The 24,812-nt window shown below is 34.6% G+C and overlaps 3 protein-coding genes and 1 long non-coding RNA gene across 4 annotated transcripts; 2 read left to right on the plus strand and 2 right to left on the minus strand.

The window, feature by feature from the left end:
* The first annotated feature begins 949 nt into the window (after nucleotides 1-949).
* On the plus strand, nucleotides 950-4,549 carry LOC110108033 (GATA transcription factor 7-like). Its single transcript, XM_020838536.2, has 2 exons — nucleotides 950-1,215; nucleotides 2,081-4,549. Exons 1-2 carry the CDS (start codon nucleotides 1,099-1,101, stop codon nucleotides 2,714-2,716), a joined length of 753 nt encoding a protein of 250 aa, XP_020694195.1. The 5' UTR covers nucleotides 950-1,098; the 3' UTR covers nucleotides 2,717-4,549.
* Nucleotides 4,550-4,859: 310 nt separating this feature from the next.
* LOC110108035 (subtilisin-like protease SBT3.18) lies at nucleotides 4,860-9,557 on the minus strand. Its single transcript, XM_028699616.1, has 9 exons — nucleotides 9,467-9,557; nucleotides 9,214-9,369; nucleotides 8,432-8,781; nucleotides 7,891-8,217; nucleotides 7,693-7,760; nucleotides 7,302-7,544; nucleotides 6,091-6,205; nucleotides 5,778-5,991; nucleotides 4,860-5,610 (listed from the first exon to the last, which is right to left on the minus strand). The coding sequence occupies exons 1-9, from the start codon at nucleotides 9,540-9,542 to the stop codon at nucleotides 5,015-5,017; spliced, it is 2,145 nt and encodes a 714-aa protein (XP_028555449.1). The 5' UTR covers nucleotides 9,543-9,557; the 3' UTR covers nucleotides 4,860-5,014.
* LOC114580853 lies at nucleotides 8,610-9,366 on the plus strand. Its single transcript, XR_003702461.1, has 2 exons — nucleotides 8,610-8,751; nucleotides 9,065-9,366. It is a non-coding gene; the product is annotated as an uncharacterized LOC114580853 (long non-coding RNA).
* Nucleotides 9,558-17,960: 8,403 nt separating the features above from the next.
* On the minus strand, nucleotides 17,961-20,595 carry LOC110108034 (UDP-N-acetylglucosamine transferase subunit ALG14). Its single transcript, XM_020838537.2, has 5 exons — nucleotides 20,071-20,595; nucleotides 19,836-19,981; nucleotides 18,633-18,785; nucleotides 18,507-18,566; nucleotides 17,961-18,368 (listed from the first exon to the last, which is right to left on the minus strand). The coding sequence occupies exons 1-5, from the start codon at nucleotides 20,222-20,224 to the stop codon at nucleotides 18,192-18,194; spliced, it is 690 nt and encodes a 229-aa protein (XP_020694196.1). The 5' UTR covers nucleotides 20,225-20,595; the 3' UTR covers nucleotides 17,961-18,191.
* Between the last annotated feature and the right edge of the window lie 4,217 nt (nucleotides 20,596-24,812).

Raw genomic sequence — 24,812 nt, forward strand, 5'->3', positions numbered from 1 at the left:
TTGTATATTTTATATCTCCGCATTGCACATAAATTTAACGTGTGCATATAGAAGTTGTTAGACTAATTTTTTTTTATGTGGAAAACCCAAAAGGAGGAAAAAAATATGAGATTTGGCCTATTTGAAAAATTCACTATAGAATAGGTGATATAAGAATCATCAATTCCTCACAATTGAAGAAGATGAGATTATTTGAAAACAAATATCTGATTTTCCATATGGGCATTACATAAATCAAATGTCCATAGATGAACAATTAACACCAACAATAAAGATTGATTTTCTCTATAAAAATTATAAGGGTCTCATATCCATAGGCAGACAATTAGTTCACAACATCAGAGTTAAAGTTTGAAGATGAAGATGATTGCTGGTGGTGATGGTCGTCGACAACGATATTGGTTGGTGGTCATCAATGGCCATACTCTCTAGTTCTCTCTCTATTCTTCCTCCCTTTATGTGGAGAATGAACTCTATTTATAGGCTTTTTGAGATCGGTATTTTAATAATTTGAATTAGAATCCAAAAAACTCCATCATACAGTCAATATCAATTCCTTTTGATCATGAAGTGTTCATTAGCATTTAAGGGTTTTTATGATGTCAGAATTAATTAGCCTTGGGTTAATTGGATTCATATCGTCGAGACACTCTATTCGACCATAAGCATGTCACATTTGAAGATCATTTGATCTTCTAATTAATATCCGAAGTTTTTTAATAATACTTTAAGTGTTTGATTTGGACTTATGTAGGCTTCAATTGGATCACTTTTAATGCCATTGAGTTCTCCTCATTAGAGGTTTGATTTGATTTTAAGTTTGCTGAAATTAGAGTTCAAATGATCTCAAATTAAATTCCGAAAATTTTCATATGAGTTTTTTGTTAAAGTACTACTAATATATCTTAAGTGCATTGAGTTCTTCTCAAATTTGACTCACAACCCTAAGCCTAACAATTTCTTTCTCTCTCTCTCTTTCTCCGACAGCGATACCAGATTTATTCACGAGAAAAGAGCCACTTTGTCTTTCTCCTCCACTCTCCCCACTTCCCAACATAGCCTTGTTAATAGTTCGCGACTTCTCTTCCTGTTCGGGAAATGGACGTTTACGGGAAAGCAAAAGTTCCCGGTGAAGTTTCAACGGACTTTCAGTCCGAGATGTTATCTTCTCCGGCCGGAGCCATTTGGGAGGACTTCATTCCAGGACAAAATATGGTAAATATTTTTGTTGCTTTCTCTGTTCCTTCTAATTGGTCCTCCTATTCTTTGAGTTTTTTCCTTCCTTTTTTTCCTCTGTAATCTTCCATGAAAGGCTATGTGGTTCGGTTTCTCTTCTCGTTTTCTACGGCTCTTTCACGATTGTAATGAGAGGAAGTAGACCCGAATTCTATCTCCAAGTTCATGCCTTTAAAGATAATAACTTAAGAATTCAGAGAAAAAAAAAAAATTTCTGTAGGTGTTTGCTTTTTAAATGTTTTTTTTTTCTCCATTTTGGAGTTTCATGAGTTCATATTCTTTTGTCCTGCATTTTCTCTTGCTCTTTTAATGGCATCACTTGTGCTTGTTTTTAGCGAGGGCTAGCTTTTGGTTAAATGTTGAGCTGAGGCCCTTTTCCTGTTTGTTGAAATTTCTCAAACGAAAAATACACTCCATTTATAAGAAAAACTCTTTATAAAAAAATCATATGAGAAATTTCTCATCATTATTTAGTTTTACTTTTATATTTGAGATTTATGTTGATAAGTTTATCAATATCATTGATAAATCCATATTAAAATATATACAAATATTAATGTAAAATGAATGATGATCAGGAGTTCCCACTTCATACTTATACAAAAATTTCCATATATGATTTGTGCCCCCGTTCTTGGAGAAATTATTCTATGAGGATGCCGTACGAAGCTCTAAGTCCAGATGCCGTGGTACCGAGCAGTACCGAGCCGCGGTACAATAAAAGAGTGACGTGGCGCATTTTGATTGGTCTCCGGATGACGTTCGGCGTCCGCACAGAATAATTTTTCCCGTTCTTGTGATTTTGAAGCTAAATGATAAAGCTTTTTTGAATGCCTGCAATCAGGAACGAGATGAAGAAGATAATATTAGCTTGCAGTGGCTCTCCTTTTTTATGGAGGATTGCTTCTCTTCCACTACAAGTTTCAATTTTCCAACACCGTTAATTCCAACTAAGACCAACAACGCCTCCAATTCTTGCGCTACTGATCCATATCCTGCACCACTCAGAAACCCAAATCCTTGTTCCTTTCAAAAACCCTCATTTCCGGCCAAGGCCAGAAATAAGAGAAGGAAAACTAAAACCAGTTCCCAGTTCATCAATTCCTCCATTGATTCTCCCCTCCTCCACCAAAAACATTGGCTTGCAGAGAGTGAGCTCCTTATTTCCCCTAAAATGGAGAAAAACGAGAACAAGCCAGAAACAGAAGATGAGGAAAAAGGCATTAATGGCAGAGGAGTACAGCACCAACAACCAAAGAGATGCAGCCATTGCTTGTCACAGAGGACTCCTCAGTGGAGGACAGGTCCTTTGGGACCTAAGACTCTCTGCAATGCTTGTGGTGTGAGATTCAAATCTGGTAGGCTTTTGCCTGAGTACAGACCAGCAAAAAGCCCCACCTTTGTGAACTACAAGCACTCCAACTCTCACAAGAAGGTGATGGAGATGAGAATGGCTGATTTCTCCACCAATTCCATCTAATTTAGGACTTGATTCACATATATCAATTGCTTCATCCTACAATGTACCTTTGTTTTTCTTTTTTATTTGGGAGACTTACATGCATACCATGTTCTTTTTATGATTTACATGTCCAATACATAAATCTTTATTTTTACTTATATAATATTCTATTCTCTAAATGATATCAAAAGTATCACTAATGTTACTTTTATCTAAAGTGAAATACATCTTCATGCATATGTTTTGATGTAATTTAACATCAAAATGTTGTGCAAGTAAATTTAAGTATTAGATATATAAATATATAAAAATTCAGTGGTATGTTTGTAAATTACCCTTTTGGTTTTGGTGTTTTGTAATTCTCTTATGTGTTGGTCTGTATTTTAGTTTATATTATTTTGTAATTTATGAGTTTAGTCTATGTTGTAACATTATTAGTAGAGACAATAAACAAAGTAATGCAGAATCAAAAGAATCTTTGTACAGAGAACCTCTTCTAATTATTTCTCTTGGCAGTGGGCCTTTTATCATAAATATTCTCATAAAGACACTTTGTTTTCATCTTTCATTGCAGTAATTTTAGCAAGCTATAAATTGACGAGACAGTTGATACTTTAATGTGTGTATTCTGCCTCTCTTTTGCTTTCTATTGCTTTTATTTTTGGCTGGTATCTTCCTTTAAGAGCTTTAGCTTTAATTGTACATTACTTCTTTTACAGGTTTATAGCCTTATTATATTTTGGCAACTCCTTCAATAGGATAAAGCTGAAGGTAGTTTATTTATTACTTTGGTTTCCTTCTAAGAAATGTAAAAGTTGAGAATGATGAACGAGGGAAGGCAAAATTGACTTATTTGTTTGAACTTTGAAGCATAGAAATGAATTTTTAGTCTTTTTAGGTGTAAAAGGTGAAATTTTTCATGATTATTTTCCATTTTTTAATGATTTTCTATCATATGTGATAAGTAAACTCACATATAGGTGGGCCCACTTGTATGTGGAGATGATTATAAGCGTATATTTTTCATTAAATTTAATCATAATTATTAACAATTAATAATTTGTGTACTCATATTTCCTGTACATGAACTTTGAGGATTATTCTGTGATATTTACTGCACGTCATTTCATTTGGGATCAAAGTGTCCCATTGATGGACATGGAGCTCTTCCAGCTATAAATTCTTGCATGTGATCACAACATTGTCTATTATGGGCTTCCCAACACAGTTATTTAGTGGCAAAAACTTAAAATATCTGCTGCTATTTTTTGGCATTTGTCATCTATATTTTAGGCACCTTTCTATCTAGTTTACTATGGCTGTGACTCAATTGCATTGAGATTTACACAAAAGTGATGCCTACCTTGTAAAACTCTGATCTAGTGGTTGCATCTTCTAGCTTCCTCATTCATGACAGATGAGTCCAATGAATTTGGCTACACTTAATACTCAAATATTCATGAAATGCAGAAAATTTTCAAAAAAATTGGCACCAATGTCTCCTGTTTCATCATATGCCATTTCAATTCATTTAGAATTTTTAATTTTACCTTTTGTCTTATCATAATGATATAAGAATTTCAGAAAATTCTAAATTATCAACTAGCTTTGAAGCTTTTTACAACATGAAATGTCTTCAAGCTTGCTGCCAGACATTGTGTTAGACCGGTCCATTGGACCGGTCAAGCCGGTTCGATGGGACAGGCTTACGCGAACAGAGGCAGAAATATCCGCCTCCTGTATGCGTTGAACGCACGCCTGAGCGTGCGTGAGCTGTTTAGGAAGGATTTTTGAGGGAGTTAGGAGGGAAATTTGAATGTAGACAGGTAATGCAAATAAAATGAAACCACAATGCCTTAGTGGAATGGAGAAGATATTGCAAGTAGACAGACAGTGAAAATAGAGATGGCCCAAATTCTTAGGAGAAGACCTCTAAAAAGACCACAGTGAATCACAAATGCCCATAATGAAAGAACTTATAGAAGGCCCAAAGCCCCTTCCTAGCACTTACAAAACAATTTTCAAAGACCCGATTAAGAGGAATCCGCTAGTAATGGCCTCAGGCTCAATCCTCCTCATCGTGCCCTTAGGAATGGCAAATAAGTTGAGATTTTTGCTATATAGCATCATGAATAAACTTTGAAAACAAACAACTTTGATATATAGCATCATGAATACTTATAATTAATCATCGTTAGGACAATAGATACATATCAAGTTTAAGAGATTTTAAAGTCAGGTCGTTAGCCACTAACCTCTATCAAGTTCTAAGCATCAAGAATAGTAAAACCACAAATCATCAAACATGAAGATAAGCTAAGTACTTGAGTGAGTAGCGAGATTTACCGTTTCGTCCTTACATTTGTTAATTTGGACTATCAATGGAGTCTTCACATGATGATAGCCATCAAACCAGACTATCTCCCCAAAATCATACCGGCCTTGAGATGATTTAAGGGGTGTAATTGTCACATAGTATGTTATCTTCTTCCTTTGTTTTGAGAAAACAAGGTAATTTGGCCATATCATGACATGTACTCCTTGAGGTTTTATAACACTCACATAGTAAATAGCATTTGCTTGTCCAACATTGTGAACCGTCCTCCTAATCGTCATCGTAGAGCGGAGATCGGATATAGTGATTGCTGGATAATTAAGGTCGATGTCAGAATGGTTACCATGACAACTGATGTTAATCATCTGTGATGGAAGGATCATTTTGTTAATTTGGCTTTCTTGATACCCTAAGCTGCAGAGGAACATAACATAATCTTGCGTTTCCATGTCATAAATGAGTCCTGGATCAGTTGCCTTCAATGGATTAACATGTCCCGCACCGATGTCAAAAGAGTCTGATGGTTTCACTGTTCCACGTGCGGCGACGATATCTGAGCTTGTGTCGATTGAGTAAGCTGCATCAAATGATATATTGCATAAAGTAAACAATATTGTTCTTGCATGAAATTACTAAAATCCTTTCTAAGAGAATTTAGAGGCTCAAATATTTGTTTTAAAAGTTGGTGTACATGGTATTTTATGATGATAAGACATAATTTGAAGAAAGAAAATCTTGTCTTACCAGTTGTCATTAATGCAGATTTAATTGCAGCAGGAGACCAATTTGGGTGAACAGACTTGATAAGAGCTACAATGCCTGATATGTGGGGGCAAGCCATTGATGTCCCTGAGTCAAAATTCCAGTTTATAGATCGCTTATCAAATGGTAGCAAAGTGGGAGAAGATATTGGAGGCCAAGCTGCTAAAATGTTGACTCCAGGTGCTGTAATATCAGGCTATAAGGAAAAAAAGAGAAAGAAAAAGAAGAATCATTGACAAAAAAAATAATTTAAATAACTAAATTGCCCTTGATACATGAAAACAAGATCATTTACCTTAAGAATATTAGGGGAAACAGAGCTTGGTCCCCTAGACGAGAAGTGCGCAACTGAAGGAGCTGGCAAGTGACCTATAGTTGTTTTACTGGGAAGAATTTGCACTGTGGGGTCACTTCATAAAACCACAAAAACTCATTAAGTAATCCATGATTAAAAAAATTTAAACTCTCAAGTCTTCATTAAATTCTAAAACATAATATATTTTGCTTCATAAGAATTTATTCATTATGTTCATATATCAATCTTATGAATGAATGTGCTAGGTGGCAAAATAATTAAATTTATAATAAATGCATTTAGAATTCATTTATTTCCCTATATAAAGGAAAGGTGCCCAACCCTCTATGTATTCTTGGCTATGAGCCAATATTTGTGAATATTTGACATCTGTGATCCTCTAGACCTCATAAACAGAGGAAATTGTGGAAATATGTTATATTGTTGATGAATGCAATCCTCTAGAATTTTTTCAGAGATGAGTTTTCCATATCAAATTAGGGTTCTTTCATCCATGTTGATTCAGTTTTTTTTTTTTAATAACAAAACTATTGTGATGCAACAATATTAACAACAACAACATCAAGTCTTTGTCCCACAACGTGGGGTCGGCTACATGAATCATTTTTCGTCATTGTGTCATGTTAAAAGTCAAATTGTCATTTAAATCTAATAGAAAAAGATCATTTCTAATATTTTCTAACCAAGTCTTTTTAGGTCTACCTCTTCATTTCTTAACATAAGTCAAATCTAATACCTCAACTTTTCTAATCGGGTCATCGGAAGGCCTCCGTTTAACGTGACCAAACCATCTAAGGCGACTCTCTCTAATCTTATCTTCCACTAGAGCTACTATAACCTTTTCACGTATATGCTCATTTCGTATCCTATCTCTAAGGGTAAAGCCACTCATCCACCTAAGCATCCTCATCTATGCAACACTTAACTTAGTATTATGCTTCTCTTTTAATAGCCAACATTCGGCACCATAAAGCATTGCAGGTCTCACCACCATCTTATAAAATTTTTCCTTAAGTTTGAGGGACTTTTCTATCGCACAACAAGCCCGATGCATTCCTCCACTTCAACCATCCAACTTGAATTCAATGACATAATGAAGTAAAAGAGCAATAAAATAAACATAAGATCTATGATCTGGAAAACATGGAATCCACAAGGAGATATAAAATAAAATAAAATAAAATGCTTACTTAGAAGATTCAATGTAGTGTAAGATTTTAGTTCCTTCGTAGAGATTAACATGAACGGTTGGAAGGAAATCATCTTGAGGCGTTTCTTTTGTCATGGACTCTGTAAAAATCATTCCAGATCCATTGATAGCCAAGATTGTTATTGCTGCACCTGTGCTTGAAATCTCTCCAATCGAAGCAAAACATAGAACAATTTTTCCTGTAGCCAGCCTCCGGCGATTCCACTTTTCAAACGAGCATGACCTTCATGTACAATAATTTCACATGGTTGAACTTGATAAACCCTAATAATAATTTTCAAAAATGAATAAAAATGATATGTTGTGATGCATTTTAGAACTAATTTAGCATTTCTATCATATGAACCGCAAAATATTCAAAGGAACCGCACCCGTCATCAAACAATTTGCCGCTATCTATCAAATTCATCTTCATCTCTCGATCAAGAAACCCTTCTCCCTGTCGAATAAAGAGAGAACATGCAATCCAAATTAGCAACCCACCACAAGTTCAATCTCCTGCACATTATATGTTCGTGAAAATGCGCACAAAAAATTCGACCATTGTATAGAAGAATTAACACAATTACCATAAATGAGGCTTTGTTGCCGAGGACGATCATCGTCGGGAAACCGCGGTCGATGGTTCCAGCGGCGACGGTGATCACCCACGGTGAAACGTTCTGAACGACGCCGGTCTCCGGCCCGTCGTTTCCCGCCGAGAACACCACCGACACGCCGACCTGCGATGCGTGGAAGGCGCCGATGTCGATGCTTGACTGGAAAAACGGCATCAGCGGCGGTGGAGCCCCGAGCGAGGCTGAGATCACCCCCACCCCGTCGGCGATGGCATCGTCGAATGCCGCGAGGATGTCGGCATCGCTACACCTGCCCTGCAGGTCCTTGAACCAGCATACCTGTATCCACTCCAAACGAGAAATTACAGGATCAATCTAATTCGAATATTCGAACTTACTTTCCGAAAAATAATTTGTGTGTATCATGTTACATTACATTGATGTGACCAGTAAATTTGCCAACTAAGATTTATATTGGTAATATTGTAAACCAGCACTTAACCCTTATAAATGTATTATTACATTTGTAATAGTCACCAAGTTGAAAGCAGACCTTGTAAACGGCGAGGCGTGCGCGAGGTGCGCCGCCGCGCGCTGTGCCTGCGGCGAGGTTGCCGAGGTAGGAAACATTGATGGAGGGCGATCCGGCGGCAGTGGATGCCGTATGAGTGCCGTGGCCGAGGCGGTCGCGGGGTGATCGAAATTCTGCTTCGGAGCCAGTGGCGTTGAGAGGGCCATATTCACGCTCGAAGCCCGCCAGGTAGTATCGAGCGCCGACAAGCTTGCGATTGCAGGCAGTGGCGGGATTGAAGTTCTCGCCGGCCACACATCTGCCGCGCCATGTGGCTGGAATAGGGCCCAGCGTCGGCTCAGGTTGGAAGCTCTCTGATTCAGGCCATATACCTACAGGAGATTTTTTTTTTCTCTTGAGTTCATTTTGGCTTAGCTTTAATGCAAAGTGAAGGCTCATTTTGTTACTTCAAGTAAAAATTATGCTTCAAAATTTGGAAAAATTGCTTGATTCATTACTTGATCCATCATTCCATCCTTATTTAGTCCCAACTCAAATCAGGAGATTATGTAAACTATTCTCTACAGTTAGAAATCCTAATTGTGTTTGCTTTTAAATTACACTACAATTTTTTTCAAATGCATGGCCTAGCCTTACTATCAATTCATGTTTCAGACTTTTCCTTTGAAGTTTGAATTGATGAGACCTAAAAGCTCCGCAGAGGCTAAAGGAGAGAGGAAAGTAAGATCGAGGAAATAATTTTTTACTGGAAAATCTGAAACAAAGATTCGAAAGTTAAGGAAAGAACTTTTTACAGGAAAAACCTGTATCAAAGATGCCAATGACAACATCATCACCATGTTCCAATTGCATTGGAGTAGTTTCAGTACTGAAAAGAGGTAGACCCATGAAATCCCAGCTTCTTGTTGTATGCAGCTTTAATGTCTTGCTTCTAAAAATAGATATCACTTCTTTCATCTCTGCAAAAGTTTTCAATTGATTAATTCTTTTAGAGCTAAGCAGTAATTTAGGTATAGCAAATGACAGTATAGTAGTGTTTAATTTTGAGCTTCTTACTGGCCATTTTGCTTGCTTGTGTTGAATTGAGTGAGGCAGCAAAGCCAGAGAAACTATGCCAGTAGCTATAGAGCATGGCCTCCTTCGCCTCATCCTCTCTGCAAAAGTGGTTTGTTGATGTTAAAAAATTACAGTGGTAGTATTTGAAATAGTTGTGGAATCAGGATTTGAGGGAGAGAGTGGAAAAATAAAAATAAACAAATAAACCGCACTAAGAAGGCTTGATGATTATCCCAAAGGACCCAAACTAGGGTAGTGTGAAGGTCACTCACTGCCTTTCCCTTATTCCAAGTGTTTGCATGAACCACTAGAATTTTGTGATGTGCTTATACTTGTTTACTAGCAATGACATTATTTAGGCTTCGTTTGAGATGGCTTCTTAATTGTTTTTTTAAAACAGGTTTTCATTACAAAAATTTCTTATACTAAACAATTTAGTACTAAAAAGCTGCTTTATAAAGTAATAAGAAAGTCATCCCAAACGAAGTCTTAGTCGTATTTTTCCTTTAAAGTGTAACTAAAAAACATTATTTTTTTCAAACTTTTGGCCACACTTTTAGAAGTTGTGAATATTTCTTATTTAGGACCAGAAAACACTCTTTATCTCACTTTTACTAAAAGATCAAATTTTGGTTAAAGGATATTGCTTTTAGTAACATTTATAAAGAAGAACTACTGAAAATTATTATTGAATCATACTTTTCAAATGATGGTTAAATTTGACTTATAATTTAATAGTGAACTAGGGACAGGCTGCAAGCATTAGGGAGACTTCATAAATTGAAAAAAAAAGGTACCTAGAGAAGACTTTAGAAAGGAGCTTGATATGAAACTTGGTGGTAAGGTTTTGCTGATTTCCATGGTTGTGGCCTAAGTAGACTATGTGAACCTGTAAAACATAGGAAAAGAAGACAATCATAAGATATCATAGTATTTGTTGGCGTGGAAAAGTGAAGGATCAATTTGCTCTGTGATAAATTTGACTTTTGACAAGGAAGCAGAGTAGGGAATTGAGAGTATGAGGATGCCCCAGAGCAATCGGAAAGAACTATTGATCATTTTGTCACTTGTAGACATACATAAATGGGAAGAAAGGAAGACTGAAGCTATATATAGGAGACGAAAGCAAAAAAATGTATGATTTGATGTGCTTGAAAGTGGATGTAATAGTAGTTGGTGCTTGCATTACAAGCCTTGGAAAAGTTTATAGTTGTACCTTGTCCCCCATTGGACAAATGATGGCTTTCTTTCATTCTCTTTTTTGTGTGGTCACCAAGCTGCAAGGCTAGCTTATGTGTAAGCACATTCCTACCTATTAATTACCACGATATAAAACTAATACTCCCTTTTTGGTTGAATCATATTATCCCTCTGGTATGAATGCTTTTAGATTTCAGATACACATATATATACATAATTGAGGTCAACTAGAGACAAAGAAAAAATGGCTTAGGATTTTCAATATATATACATGTAAGTATTTTATTGCCAGACAATTAACGATCTAGATGGTTGATAGACCGGCGGGACCGGCTCAAGGAGGGCCGGCTAAACCAGCCCTGAGGCTAGTTTACTCTAGGCGGCCAAGCCAGCCGCCGACCCCCTTGTGGGGCCCATTACTTGAAGAGGAGGGGGCGTATTAGGCAGGTTTTAATTTAAGGAGTTGTTTACTAAATCAGAGTTGTATTTGTATGCTTTAAATAGATGAGATTGCCTAGGGTTAAGGACTTAGGATTAACATGATATTTGCTGAATTTTGAGAGTTCCTAGGATTTGTTTGGGCTCTAGCCGCCGGCTAGAGATTGGGAGAGATGGATCCTCTTCTCCAATTGAGGATCTCTTTCATTTTTTATCAATTAAAAAGATTTATTTCTGATTATTTCTTTCAAATTCTTCTCCAATCTGTTTTTGCCAAGTGTTGAAATTCAAATTCAACAAGGAAAATTTTTGTTCCTACAAGCGTTTCCTATAATGGTCCCTTTAAAAACCCTGATGGTTATCTCCATCTAACATGTGACTTTTCTTTTTGTTGGCTCTCTGTATATGAAGCCCTTGCAAATGATACTTATCTTGACATGCTAACATATCAAAAGAATAAAATTGCATGCATTAACCTATATGGAGTAATTATTTCCTATGAGTGCTTCAAGCCAGTGTGGCTGCAATAATGTAGCCAGACTAAAACTATTAACCACAAAAAGAAGAGAAAATAGACCTGGACCATGATAATTCGCACAATCTTGTGCATCATCTTTATTCTTAAAAATAGGAATTAACACACTCATTCTCCACTCATCTGGCATCTTCTTAGTCTTCAAAATAGTATTAAAAAGTATAGTAAGCCATGAAATTCCTTCATCTCCTAAGCATTTCCATACCTCTATTGAAATATCATCAGGTCCAACAGCTTTTCCACCCTTCATTTTCTTTAAAGCCTCTCTAACTTCAGATTTACTAATACGCCGATAAAAACATAAATCTTTATTTTCATCTAGGGTGCTAAGGTCACTATAGGAAATCTTAATTTCACAATCTTCATTAGGCATGCTAACATATCAAAAGAATAAAATTTCATGCATTAACCCATATGGGGTAATTAGTTCCTATGAGTGCTTCAAGCCAGTGTGGCTGCAATAATGTAGCCAGACTTTTAACTATAAACCACAAAAAGATGAGAAAATAGCCCTGGACCATGCAACTTATCCTTGCACGAATTAATGGGATCAGGAAGCTATTATTGTTCTCATGAAGCCCTGCATGTTTTTCCCAAGTATGAAAGTAATAATTGAACCTACATATAGGAATGCATGTTGTCTAGAGAACTTTATGAATCTAGGAGATGATATTGCTTGCAAAAGTTAAATGTGAAAGAGATATATGCTTTATGGGTTTAGTGATTTTGTTACCCTCAAGGATAAATACAAGCATAAGAGTCTTGAGATATTAATTTTTATAGGAAAATATTTGGGTGGTATTATTATAAATTGAGATAGTTCGATTCTGACAAAATTATCATTTATATATAACTTGGGCTTTGTCATATTTTTAGTGATTGTTCATCATCTATTAGGATAATATTTAAAGAATAATTGACATAGATAAAATCAATACTAAGAAGATGTTTAGAGACATAAATGAACATTTAGATAAGACTATATCTAAGAAAATCATTAAAGAAATGATCATTTTATTGTATTATAACATTTCCCTATAATAAATAAGCCAAATATATCAATCTTTTTGTTCTAATCATTTTGTCTAGCCAATCTGCCTCAGCTCTTGGCAGGGTTATTATAAATAAAGCCTTACTGAACCATGCCTTTGGGGACTCCCAAAAAACTAAGCCCAGATTCTTTAGGGGACATAATATAGTTAAAAGGATAGGTAATACCTGTAACACGTGTGGCCTACTGTTGAACAAAGCCCCACTCTAGAGGAAAGGCAGGTTTATTTTCATCAGGATTTAGAACTGCATTTCCGTTTTAATTTGAGCTTTAGGCTTCGTTTGAGACGTCTTTCCTTAAAGTAGTTTTTTACCACTGCTTCTTAAAGTAGATTTTTTTTTAAAAAATTAATCTTTTATGCTAAAAAACTACTTTAAGAAGTACTAAAAAAAACCGTTCCAAATGAAATCTCTTAATTTCGTACTTGTAAGTAGAGTCTCAGTTTGTACATTTTAAAATATCTTAATAGTTTGTATATTCAATTTGATAGTGCTTTACAAACAAAATGGTGTTCCTGATTGTCTTTAGATGATATTTTGATTGATAATTGCTTAAATTATTAATTAAAAACAGGTAATTTTTTGCCTATTTTTTTACTGAATCTTTTTTTTGCTTGTTTCCAACTAGTTCAATTATGATTTTCATCAATAAATTCTTGATACAAAGCTGATGCGCTATTAAATAGTTTTTTGAGGCGAGGAGTTCATTAGGAGGAGAATGAACCTTTGATAATCTCACCTATTTGCCCACTTTTTGCACTGTTAAGTTTGTACAGAGGAGATTAGAGCAAGAAATTTAGGACAATTAGTGCCATGCTTATATTGGTTTCTATAGGCGAAGCTTTGATTAATGATGCTTGACTTTCTTTTGGTACATCAGAATATAATTCCATCAATGCATTCTCATGAAATTTTTGAATATTTAAACTGCTTGATAGGTCTGAGCCTCTTAATTAGCCCCAACTATGCCTAATTAATTGAATCTATCGAAATAATGTATCTACTTATTAAAGAAAACTGTAGCCTTGACCCTAGGCAGGTGATCCCTGTAATTGCCGGATGTAACTGAAGAAATCATCACTTTCTTAAAATTTTCCATCTGTTGAGTAAGTAGAAAACCACGTATGATGCACTAACATTTCTCCTCAAAGAAGCATGAAGTATCTGTGACGTATACGACACAACACGCCTCCAACACTTGTTGGACACACCGAAAACGTGTCGGGTTAAAAAAAATATTAAATACAAATTGAACACGTGTGTCTTAAATATTTTATGAATTTTTTTAATATAATTTCTTGTATTTAAAATTTAGAAACTAAATTTATTATTTCTTATCCACAACACAAAATCAATCATTTGCACTCAATACCTCATTCATCAAATGCTCTCATTTTTATTTCTATTTGGCGGGTTGCGACTTTGGTTTCACAACAATGTCCAATATCATCTCAACATCGACATCTGACGTTGTTACAACATCGACATTTCAAAAGCATCTCAACATCAAAGTTTGACGTTGTCTTGACATTGATGCACGATGCTAGTAGTTTTTACGCCCACAACTTGACAGCTCATCTTTGTCCGATGCCTTCTTAACATTGACGATCACGGTTCTCTCAACATCAACGACAGATGCCCTCTTGACATTGACTTCTGATACTTATTGCATAACATTAATGCCCGGCTCTCGACAGCATTGTCGTCTCCTCTTTCGATGTCTAATACATGACATTGGCGTCTGACTCTCGACATTCTAATATTAATCATTTTAAGCACAAATTCTGGTAAATGACGTATTACTTCTATTTTTTTTTTTAATATTATACTTATTCAATTTTTATACACTATTTTAAAATAGAAAAATTATAATATTATGCCTAACCTGTATCCATGTTCTATATTTTCAATCATTGACATATCTCGTGTCTATGCCGTGTCATATCCATGCCATCATGTCCATATTTGTGCACCATATAAAATAGAATAATTTCTCCATCATTTGACCTTCTATTTATAGATTTTATGAATAACAACAGCCCATATAAGTTGCTATAATTCCCACAACAATCAATACCATGAAATAAAATAGCCAATAAGAGACCTAATATTAAATTTTCAAACTAATTAATCCAATGGTAAAACACATATACTTTCAAAACAAATCTTAATATCATATAAAAACTTAATCTGGATTAGGGGTTGATTTGAGACGGCTACAACATTCTATACAGTTAGCTATGAAGTTATTATTGAGATTAAAAATCAAATTTCAACCACATAAATTTTTAAAATACAATAAAAATAATAATTGTCGAACGAATTTATAGTTATTCTTGTTGCGGGCGAGAATATACGTAACAGTAGAGTATGACAATAAAACGTCTTAGCAATGTATATATATCCGGCACACCTAAAATTTTGAAAGCTATATCAAAACAAAACAAAACAAAACAAAATAGTTTGAAAGTTATCTCAAACAAACCCTTGAAATATCTTAATATAAATGATATTAAGATGAATTTGAAAATTGCCGAATTTGCTTTGAGATTAACACAATGCTAAAGTTTCATATGCAGTATAATTTTATAATCTTAAAGCAGATTTAATAATTTTTAAACTTATTTTTATATAATTTATATTAATATATCTTGACATAATCATATTCCCTTGAGATTTGTATGCTATTTGCAAGTTTTTAAGTCGCTAATGAAACATTCATTTCTCAACCACTATGAATTCTCATCATGATTTTCCTTTTAACCCCATCCACATGCTCTTCCGACATTAATCAATCTTCCTCGTGACATTTTACTGTGTAAATGCATATATTTGAATAATAATTTCACCGACATGAAGATTAGTTTGTTTCTCTCTTTAGACTGCTTTAGTGGCCTTACTATTATCATGATGCCTTACTATTTATTATTATTATTTTAAATTAATCATATTTTAAGATTTAATCGAAAATAATCAAACATCATAGATTAAAAAAAAAGAAGAAGCTATCTTTAGCCCAACATTTATTTGTCAATCTTAAATTTTGGAGGAGCTTCCCTATTATAATATGAATAGGAGAGTATTGGTTTTATTTTGAGAACTTAGTTGCATGTTGAAAATGGAGACCGTCAATGTATGTTGACCTCCGGCGTAGGTGATGGGATAATAGCGGTTGTTAGCATTGATTGATTATAGATGACAATGTTCAAGTGATTGCAACGATTGATGTTAGTTGACAAAAGGCAATGACACTTAGGTGGCGGCGGTCAATGTTGGTGTTTGACGATGAGAGTGCTGATAATTGTTGGCGGTGATTGTCAACATTGATCAATGTGCAAGGATTCAAATTTTACAATTTGAGAATTCTCTCTATTCAAAATTCATTTCAAGTTTAGAACAAGAGCATATTTATTTCAACATACAATATTGATCAAACGGCTCAAAATGACCCCCATTAAATATTTGATCTTTTTTAAACAATTAAGTATCTCAATGACATAATGATTGAGGCATCATCTTAAGTTTCATTTGGAATGATTTTTTTATTGCTTTTTAAAATAGCTTTTAATATAAAAGTTTTTAAATTATTGTACTAAAAAACTGCTTTAAAAAACAGTAAGACAATCGTTCCAAACGAAGCCTTAGGCTCATTAATTTGGCTTATCAAGATACATGTATCAGCTTAAAAAACAAAAAAATTCAGATGATTCCAATTTTGACTTTGAAAATTTTCAAAATAAAAAACTTACATAAATATTTATGCTTTGATTAAATATTTTTTTAATAAAATGTTAAATAGAACATATATTTTAATTAATTAGTTATAGATTACATTCATTTTAAAATAAATTCAACGGCTAGTATTTCATTCCAGAGGCAAAGATATTGGAGAAAAAAAGCATGAATTCATGACCAATAAGAATTTGAGCTGCCAGAATAGCGTAAATTGATTGGTCAGCAATTCCCAAAGCTTTGCAACAATATGAAATTTCAATTTGCTTATTAGTATTTGAGCACCATCTAATTCGCAAGTTCTAAGCTTATTTTGGGTATTTTTGCTTCATAAATCGTAATAAATTTCTTTTCTATGAAACGCTACTTGCTTTTAAGGCACAATTTTGTAAGTGAGCAGTTTGGGCTGAGAGTGAAGGACTAGATTACCCAATCATAAATTCTCAATGGTTTTCTTACTGTTTTTTAAAATAACTTTCTAATATAAAACATTTTACTAATGTCACAGCACTGTGAGACGAACTGGACGATTTTCTTTCTCGTTTTTCTAAAGGGTTACATCCCTTAGGATTATTTTACTTGGCTTTCTCTTCTATTTGAGTGAGGAAGATATAGAGAACACTGGCATTTGAGAAGAGAAGCAAGGAGAGAGTGAGAGATAAGAGATATATGTACTTATTTATCCCAATTTTCATAGTGAATTTCTTGGTATGATGTGGCTCCGTGATTTTTTCCCTAATTTAGATTTTTTCACATTAAATCCTGGTGACCTTTATGTTTCCATTGCTTTTACTTTCTTGCTTGTTTCATCATTGTGATGTTTTGATCCTCTTTCCCCAACATACCATACCTTAAACCCCACAAAAATTCTCCTTCTTTACATTGTAGCTCTTAATCAACCTTGAGTTTCATAAATCATTGCCTTCATAACACCACCAAAACCTCAAGTATTACTCATCTATCTCTCTAACAGCACAAGACAAAGAGCACTAGGGCAAATTCAACTAATTTTTAAAAGATCTTATTCAATGAGCCAAGCACAAATAAAGTACTATAAGAACATGTTTAGTTTGATAATAGCAATATTACATGTGCGCGTCCGCACATGTAAACTTATATGTATTTATATGTATATGTTTGTTCATATTCATTCATCTATATTTGCATGGATACATATATATATCTATACATAATAACATATATTCTATAATCCACAATTGACTTCAAAATAGATTTTATATTTGTGAAAAACTCATGTTTAGCTAAGTAATTAAACAAAAAAATTTGGTTCATTTGTTTAATGAGTCGAGCCAAATAACACTTGAGCTCGCTTAAGCTCCTCTTATTTGCACCTCTACCAATGGCGGGCATCAATGTTAGCAAACAGCTCGCATCGGACAATAGTAGATAGAGTTCTACATTTATCTAAATCCAATCTTCTCCTCCCTAAGTCCTACGAATGTGTACAAATATAGCCTATTTATAGATTTCTAGAAGAGAAGTTCTAATCATTTCAATCATAAAACCAAGAACTCCATATTGTTAGAATAAGCTTCATTAATCATTTAATATTTTATGAGAAAGTACATTGCATCAAAGCCTCAACAATTATACTCTAGCAATTTCAAGAACACCGACATCAGGATTAATAAAAATACCAAGCTCTCTGATATTTCCTCTGATAGTTTCTAATCAAAGCAAATACAAGGTGGTAAACAAAGCAGAGTCAACGTACAGTGATGATCAATGTCCTTGGTAGTAATATTCACCTTACATGAGGCAACCAACATAATGAGCTCTCTGATATTTCCTCTGTAACTGAGGCCATTGGACATAGAATTGATCTGCTAGGTGTAATTTGTAGAGCAGCAAGCCACTTAAGGAGAGCCTCTTAACTCTTGCAATGCTCTCAATGTAAAAGATAGATGACCATCTAATACCAACCACCTACAGCACACAAGGTGTAAAGGATCAATAAATAACGATCTGCAATTTGCTATAAACACTCAAAAGGTATGACAAAACAAGGAATTTTGTGAAAAAGACCTGGGATACTGTGATAATTTCAAAAGAAAAAATACAAACCTTGAAGATAAATGCAACAAGACAAATAGGAATGCAGGTCCCAGGCCCATTGCAGATAATCTGGACAAATATAATCAGCTATTAACTTTTTATTGCAAATTCAGCTATAAGAGTTGGATGACATACTACTTCAGGCCTGAACTTCAGCATCAGCCACAGAGCATGCAATATTGCGACCAAAGTTGTGTAAATAGAGGTCAAATAGGACTGACCCACTTCTCTGCTTCGATAAATTTGCTCAAAACAAGCAATCTTTTCAATGTCTTTCTTATTGCCAATCTGCAAAGACATATTTTCAATTTCTTCAGCGCTATCGAGCAATAATTGAAATTTGTGACATATGAGAAAGTATAATATCAAGCCTACCACATATACAATCAAATGTAACCAAACCATTGGTACTACTAGTAGCAAAAACTAGTAAGTTCTCCAAGTTGCAATTGATGAATATGAGTGGATCAGCCAAGCCATAGTTTTATGTCATTTATGTGCTTATCAATCAAATACGAAATTGCACAATTGCCAATCCATAAGTGAGCTTGCCTAATTGTTGTTATTTACCCAAAAAATCAAGCTATTGTCCTTAATTAATAGAGATATATTTACAACTTTTATTAAAGCGGACCACCCATTTGATCAGATAATGAACTGCAGAATGCTAAGGGTTTATTTGGCTACAAGTATAATCTAATTTTCAAGTAAGATTTAGAATATGTTTGAAACAGCTGCAGCTTTTTGTAAATGTGATTGTAAAGTTGTAGCAGGAAAAATATTTTTTTTTTTTAATTGTTGCAAAAAATAACTTCCTAGTACATAAATTTATTTAAACAACCAAAAAAGCAATAGCCAAACATAAATTGTGATTATAGTCTGAAAAGCAAAACAATAAGAAAGCTATCATAAAAGAAGCAATGGTGAGTCTTGTAAATCTAGGTATAGTAAATCCTAGAAGCGTTAAATCTTGAAATTTGTTTGTCATGATAAATGTTAAATCTAGTTAAATTATAACAATTGTAAATTTCTTAAATTTTACTTGCCCCAAAATTAACTAGATTTGGTATTTAGCCTAAAATGGGAGGGAAATGGTAATTAAGAAAACAGTAGGATTTATATGGCTGAAAAAACTGTTTGGAATGATTTAGCTTAAATCCTCACTAAATCTTGCAGCAAACAGCCCTAAAAGTAACAATTCAAATGAGGCTAAATGGCAACGAATAAGACCTTCATACTTAGTGTTTATACCATACAAGAGCATATAAAGCGGCTTTTAATATCCATAATTCGCTCAAAACTTGAAACAAAGTAGTGATGAGTTGAAAAGAAACGCACCTCTTCTTTCTGAATCAGTGATTCCTCCAGAACCCTAGCTTTCTGAAGGCTCATGTTATCCGTGCCAGCCGCAATGTAGAATCTCGGTACAAACCTATCCTTCTCAAGTACATTTACAATGCTAAGCATCTCCGCTGTGTGCCCGCCTTCAATCATATAAATCAAGTTCCATCACAGATTCAATATTAGATATCCAAATGAGATAAACTTCAAACAAGTAAAAATTATTTTTTACCAGAACCAAGAACAATTAGGGTGCTGACACGCTGCGACAATGTCCGAAGAGGTCTGCCACTCCAGTACAGTACATAAGCTAGTCGAATTACCACTATTAAAACTAAAAATCCGATCAGAATCGCGACAGAATCTTGAGAATGAAATCCCTCCATGAATGAGAAAGATCCGAATCAGTGAGCGAAGCGGAGAAGATCAACAGCTGAATCGATCTAGCTGTAGAGTAAGATTGAGGGTGGAGATGGCGTCTATCAGAAAAATTAGGAGAAAGGAGTAAAGGCGGATTATGTTCGGCCAAACAGCAAACATGACAACTTTTATCCCGCAGTCCGTTTCTCCTTCGTTTTGCCTTAAATCAAGGATTCAGAAAATTCGGGCATTAGGTGAATTTAACTTAAATCAGCGAGTCTTACGAGCCCCGTCGATGCCTTTCCAGGGAATTCCCTGCGGCTCCTTCGCCGACGAGGTTTGGGGATTTTTTTTTTTTTTTGAAGAAAGGGTTTGGGAAATTTAGTGGACTGGTCTTTTGCGGTCGGCGAGGATTTCGCTGGAAGAACACAGGCGGTGGGAGTCAGGTGATGGAGCATCGGAGGGCAGAGAAGATAGAAAGTAGGGTTAGGGTTAGGGGTTTTTTCTTTTTTGTCTGGGAAGGAAAGGTAAAGGAGGAGTTAATATACAAAGCAGAAAGGTGAAGCCTGCCGGTTGCTAGTTGAGATTTCTTTTATTTTTCTTTTGCTAGTTGGAGCTTGCAAGTGGGTTCGAAAAGCTTTTCAACGACAGTTGAGATTTCTTTTATTGTAAGATGTTAACTTTATTTTGAACAAATCTATTTGCACAACTTCATGTTATTATTAACTTTATTGTAGCAATTTTATGATTTTAATTTTCTTCCTGTTAGTTTGAACTCGCCTGGATTAAGAACTGGATTTTAATTTTCTTCCCGTTTTTCTTCCCGTTATTATGAACTTCATGTTATTATCAACAAACTCACCTGGTCCCATTGTAGAAATTGCCTCGGATTCTTTTGTAAATGGATTTGTTGATCTCACCTGCCCAATCGGCTTCAATCCTAATCTTATTCCAGCAAAAGGCCTCATTTGCAATTGCTATTGGCATGCTTCCCATATCCAAGTCTTAAAGAGTTTGTTGTGCAGTGGTGCTTGATCATACTCTAAGTAGTGTGATGTTGGCTACTGTGAAAGTTGCTCTTTTTCAGGAGTGCTTCACATATCTCTTGTTTCGATTCTACCATATACATTTTCTTTATGCATCTACTTTCATTGCCTGGAGAAGTGCCATACTGCCAACAATGCCATTTTAGTTTTCTTCTATCTCAGAGCAAAATGCTTATTTGACAAGGCTTGGCATTCTTGGTGGAATGACATTGTTCCCATCAATTTTGGAGGTTTTCTCTCGGTCTTTACATTGTCACTTACTTTAATTTGCAACGGCCTTTCCCTCACTCAAAAATATCAAACTTTATTAGTTAGCAATTCTCTATTCTTTTGTTTTAAGAAGTAATGATTACACATAGACTTTATACAAGAATGAATATTAGTATTATGCTTAAACCACATCTTTGCTCCCATAAACTTATGATAGATTAAGGTTCTTCTTTATTTCTTCTTAATTTAATGCATATATGTTTATGCTAAAGATGGTAAGTCTTGGACCTTCTACTAACTTTCCCCATATAAATAAAAAAGAAATCAGATTACCTTTCAAAGGCAATGGCATCTTCCTATATTGGAATACATGAATATCAATTCTAATATTTTTTCATGGCATTTACAAAACACTCATATTAGTATGCATCTTAAGAGGTTTATATACTTTTCAGGCTAAATATTGATCCATTGTTGTTTAATACTACTAATAGATCAACGACAAAACAATCAATCTGCACAATTAACTCAAAGCATTCGTGAGAAAGTAGATATCGCTTGGAACCATTTTACTGAGTTTAAAATCACTGATGGTAAGAAGCAATAAAAATGTCTTCATTGTGGAATAATTTATAAGGGAGGAGGCATTCATAGGATGAAGCAACATCTAGCGGGGATTAAAGGGAACATTGCTTCTTGTAAGAAGGTGTCACATGACATACGACATCAGATGTAACAAAATTTGAATGAGATATCAAAGAAAAAACATCAAGCACAACAAATTGATGATTTACTTGGTGAAGATCCAGTTGAAGAAGAGAGGGGCTCATGTTCAGACACGAAATCACAAAGTTCAGATATACATGGTAAAGGAATGGATAAAGGAAAGAGAAAAATTGATGAAATTGATAATTTTTTTGCACCTAGAACAAAACCGGGATCTCAACCTTCCTTAAAAAGTGTGATGACATCTAAGGAGACAGTGCACCGTGCAGATTTAGCAATTGCTAGATGGTTTTATGATAGTTGCATTCCATTCAATGTCATCAACTCACATTTTGCACAAAAGGCTATAGATGCAATTGCTGTAATAGGACATGGATACAAATTACTGTCTTACCACAGATTAAGAGTGAATCTGTTACGAGATGCGAAAGAGGAATGTAAATTGCTAATTGAATCTTATAGAAAAACATGAAAAGAAACTGGTTGTACATTGATGGCTGATGGTTTGACAGATACAAGAAATAGGACATTAATAAATTTTCTTGTTTATTGTTCTCGAGGAGTTTCATTTCTAAAATCAGTAGATGCATCTGAGATGCCACAACATTGTGCTCATTATTCACTGATATCGTTGAATGGGTTGGTCCGGAGAATATAGTTCATTTTATAACAGATAATGCAACAAATTATAAGAATGCTAGTGAGTTATTGCATGAAAAATATGGAAATATCTATTGGTCACCTTATGTAGCTCATTGCATTAATCTCATTCTGAAAGATATTGGAAGCATGCCTTATATTACAGAACTAGCTAGAAAAGCTTCAAAGGTTGCAATTTTTATTTATAACCATGCTTTTATATTGGCTTGGTTAAGAAAAAGGAAAGGTTGGACTAAAATTGTAAGGCCATGAGTAACTAGATTTGCAACAACATTCATTACCTTGAGAAGTGTCCATGATCATAAACATGATTTGCAAGCATTCATCACCAGCAAGGCTTACATTGATTCAAAGCTAAGTAAGACAATGAAGGGGAAAGAGGCAGCCTCAATTATTTTGGATGCAAAATTTTGGAATGACAGTTTCATAATTTCTAAATTATCAGGGCCCCTAATTAGGTTGTTAAGAATTGTTGATGCATATGAAAAGCCATATCTTGGATACCTTTATGACGGTATGTTTAGAGCTAGAAAAGCAATGAAGACTATGTTTAGAAATAATAAAAGAATGTACAAGCCTTTCACTAGTATCATCAAGAGAAGATGGGATAATCAACTAAGACAAGGGATACATTCAGCAGCTTATTTTCTGAACCCTCATTTTCAGTATGATAGAGAAAATTATTGCAACAAATCTGGAGTTTTGCAAGGTCTAGTAGAATTGATTGACAATAAAGATGTATGTCCAAAATCAACTTTGGCAATGAATGAGGTGAGATTTTTTCGTGATAGTTTAGGAAGTTTTGGTAAGCCCATTGCATCGAACTTTTATTTGGTCCGGTGAACGTACGCAACTCTACGTTCGGCCGCCAGTAGAATCGAGCCACGCATTTTCATTATTTACCGCGCGCCCCGACAACTTGACCCGGAACGGACCCAAGATTGCTCGGTATTGGTCGATTTTGCTCGTCAATAACCAATACCGAGCAAATACCTAGCAATATCGAGCAAATACCGAGTTTTACCGAGTTTTTTCTAGCAATACCGAGCAAATGCCTAGCAATACCGAGCAAATCCCTAGCAATACCGAGCAAAATCCTGAGCAAATATTGAGTTGTACCGAGTTGTACCGAGTTGTAAAAAAACTCGGTACAACTCGGTATTTGCATGGTATTGGTCTTCACAGAGCGGTATTTCTCATTTTTGCAAAGCAATACCTAGCAAATACCGAGCAATACCGAGAAAATCGCGAACATAGCATTCCCGGGTTCCGCTCCGGGTCAAGTCGTCGGGCCGCACGGTAAAGAGTAAGAGCACGTGGCGACATGTTATTGGCGGCCGAACGTAGCTCTACGTCCGGTCAGAGGACGTAATAATTGTTCCATTGCATCAACGTTGGTTAGGAATGTAAAAATAATAATTTTAGATCTTATGTATATAAAAACTTTCTATTTTTTTAGAAATTAATTATAATTTTTTTTTTTTGAGATGAAAATTTATTTTCATAATAAGTTATTTTTTAATAACTATTTTATAACCAGTTTATAAAATCTTGTAAAACCAAATAGACCATTTGGATGTAAATGAGTAGCATCCTCAAATGTAGCTTAATTTGATTAATTAATAGAGCTTATTTCAAATTTGATTTTTTATGAATTTGGATCAGCAAACAAATGCCTAAGATATTAAGCTCTTTATCTATCTAATGCCACAAATGTTCGAGTTTACAAAATATGTAATAATTAAAAATTTATTCAAATTTTAAATTTAATTTTTTTAATTGGAAACAATTGTTGTTAAACATTCAATTTTCGAGTAATAACATTCATACGCAGTTCATTTTGATATGTTGATTGTAAGCTTTAGCTATCAAATAAGAGATCTTAGGTTCATAACTTGAGTATATGACATTTTAAATTTATCTTAATTGACCTAATTGTAAAAAAAATTATTGTTTTAACAAATATGTTCAA

Source organism: Dendrobium catenatum, unplaced genomic scaffold (assembly GCF_001605985.2).
Source record: "Dendrobium catenatum unplaced genomic scaffold, ASM160598v2 fragScaff_scaffold_1347, whole genome shotgun sequence".
In the NCBI taxonomy this organism is placed as follows: Eukaryota; Viridiplantae; Streptophyta; class Magnoliopsida; order Asparagales; family Orchidaceae; genus Dendrobium; species Dendrobium catenatum.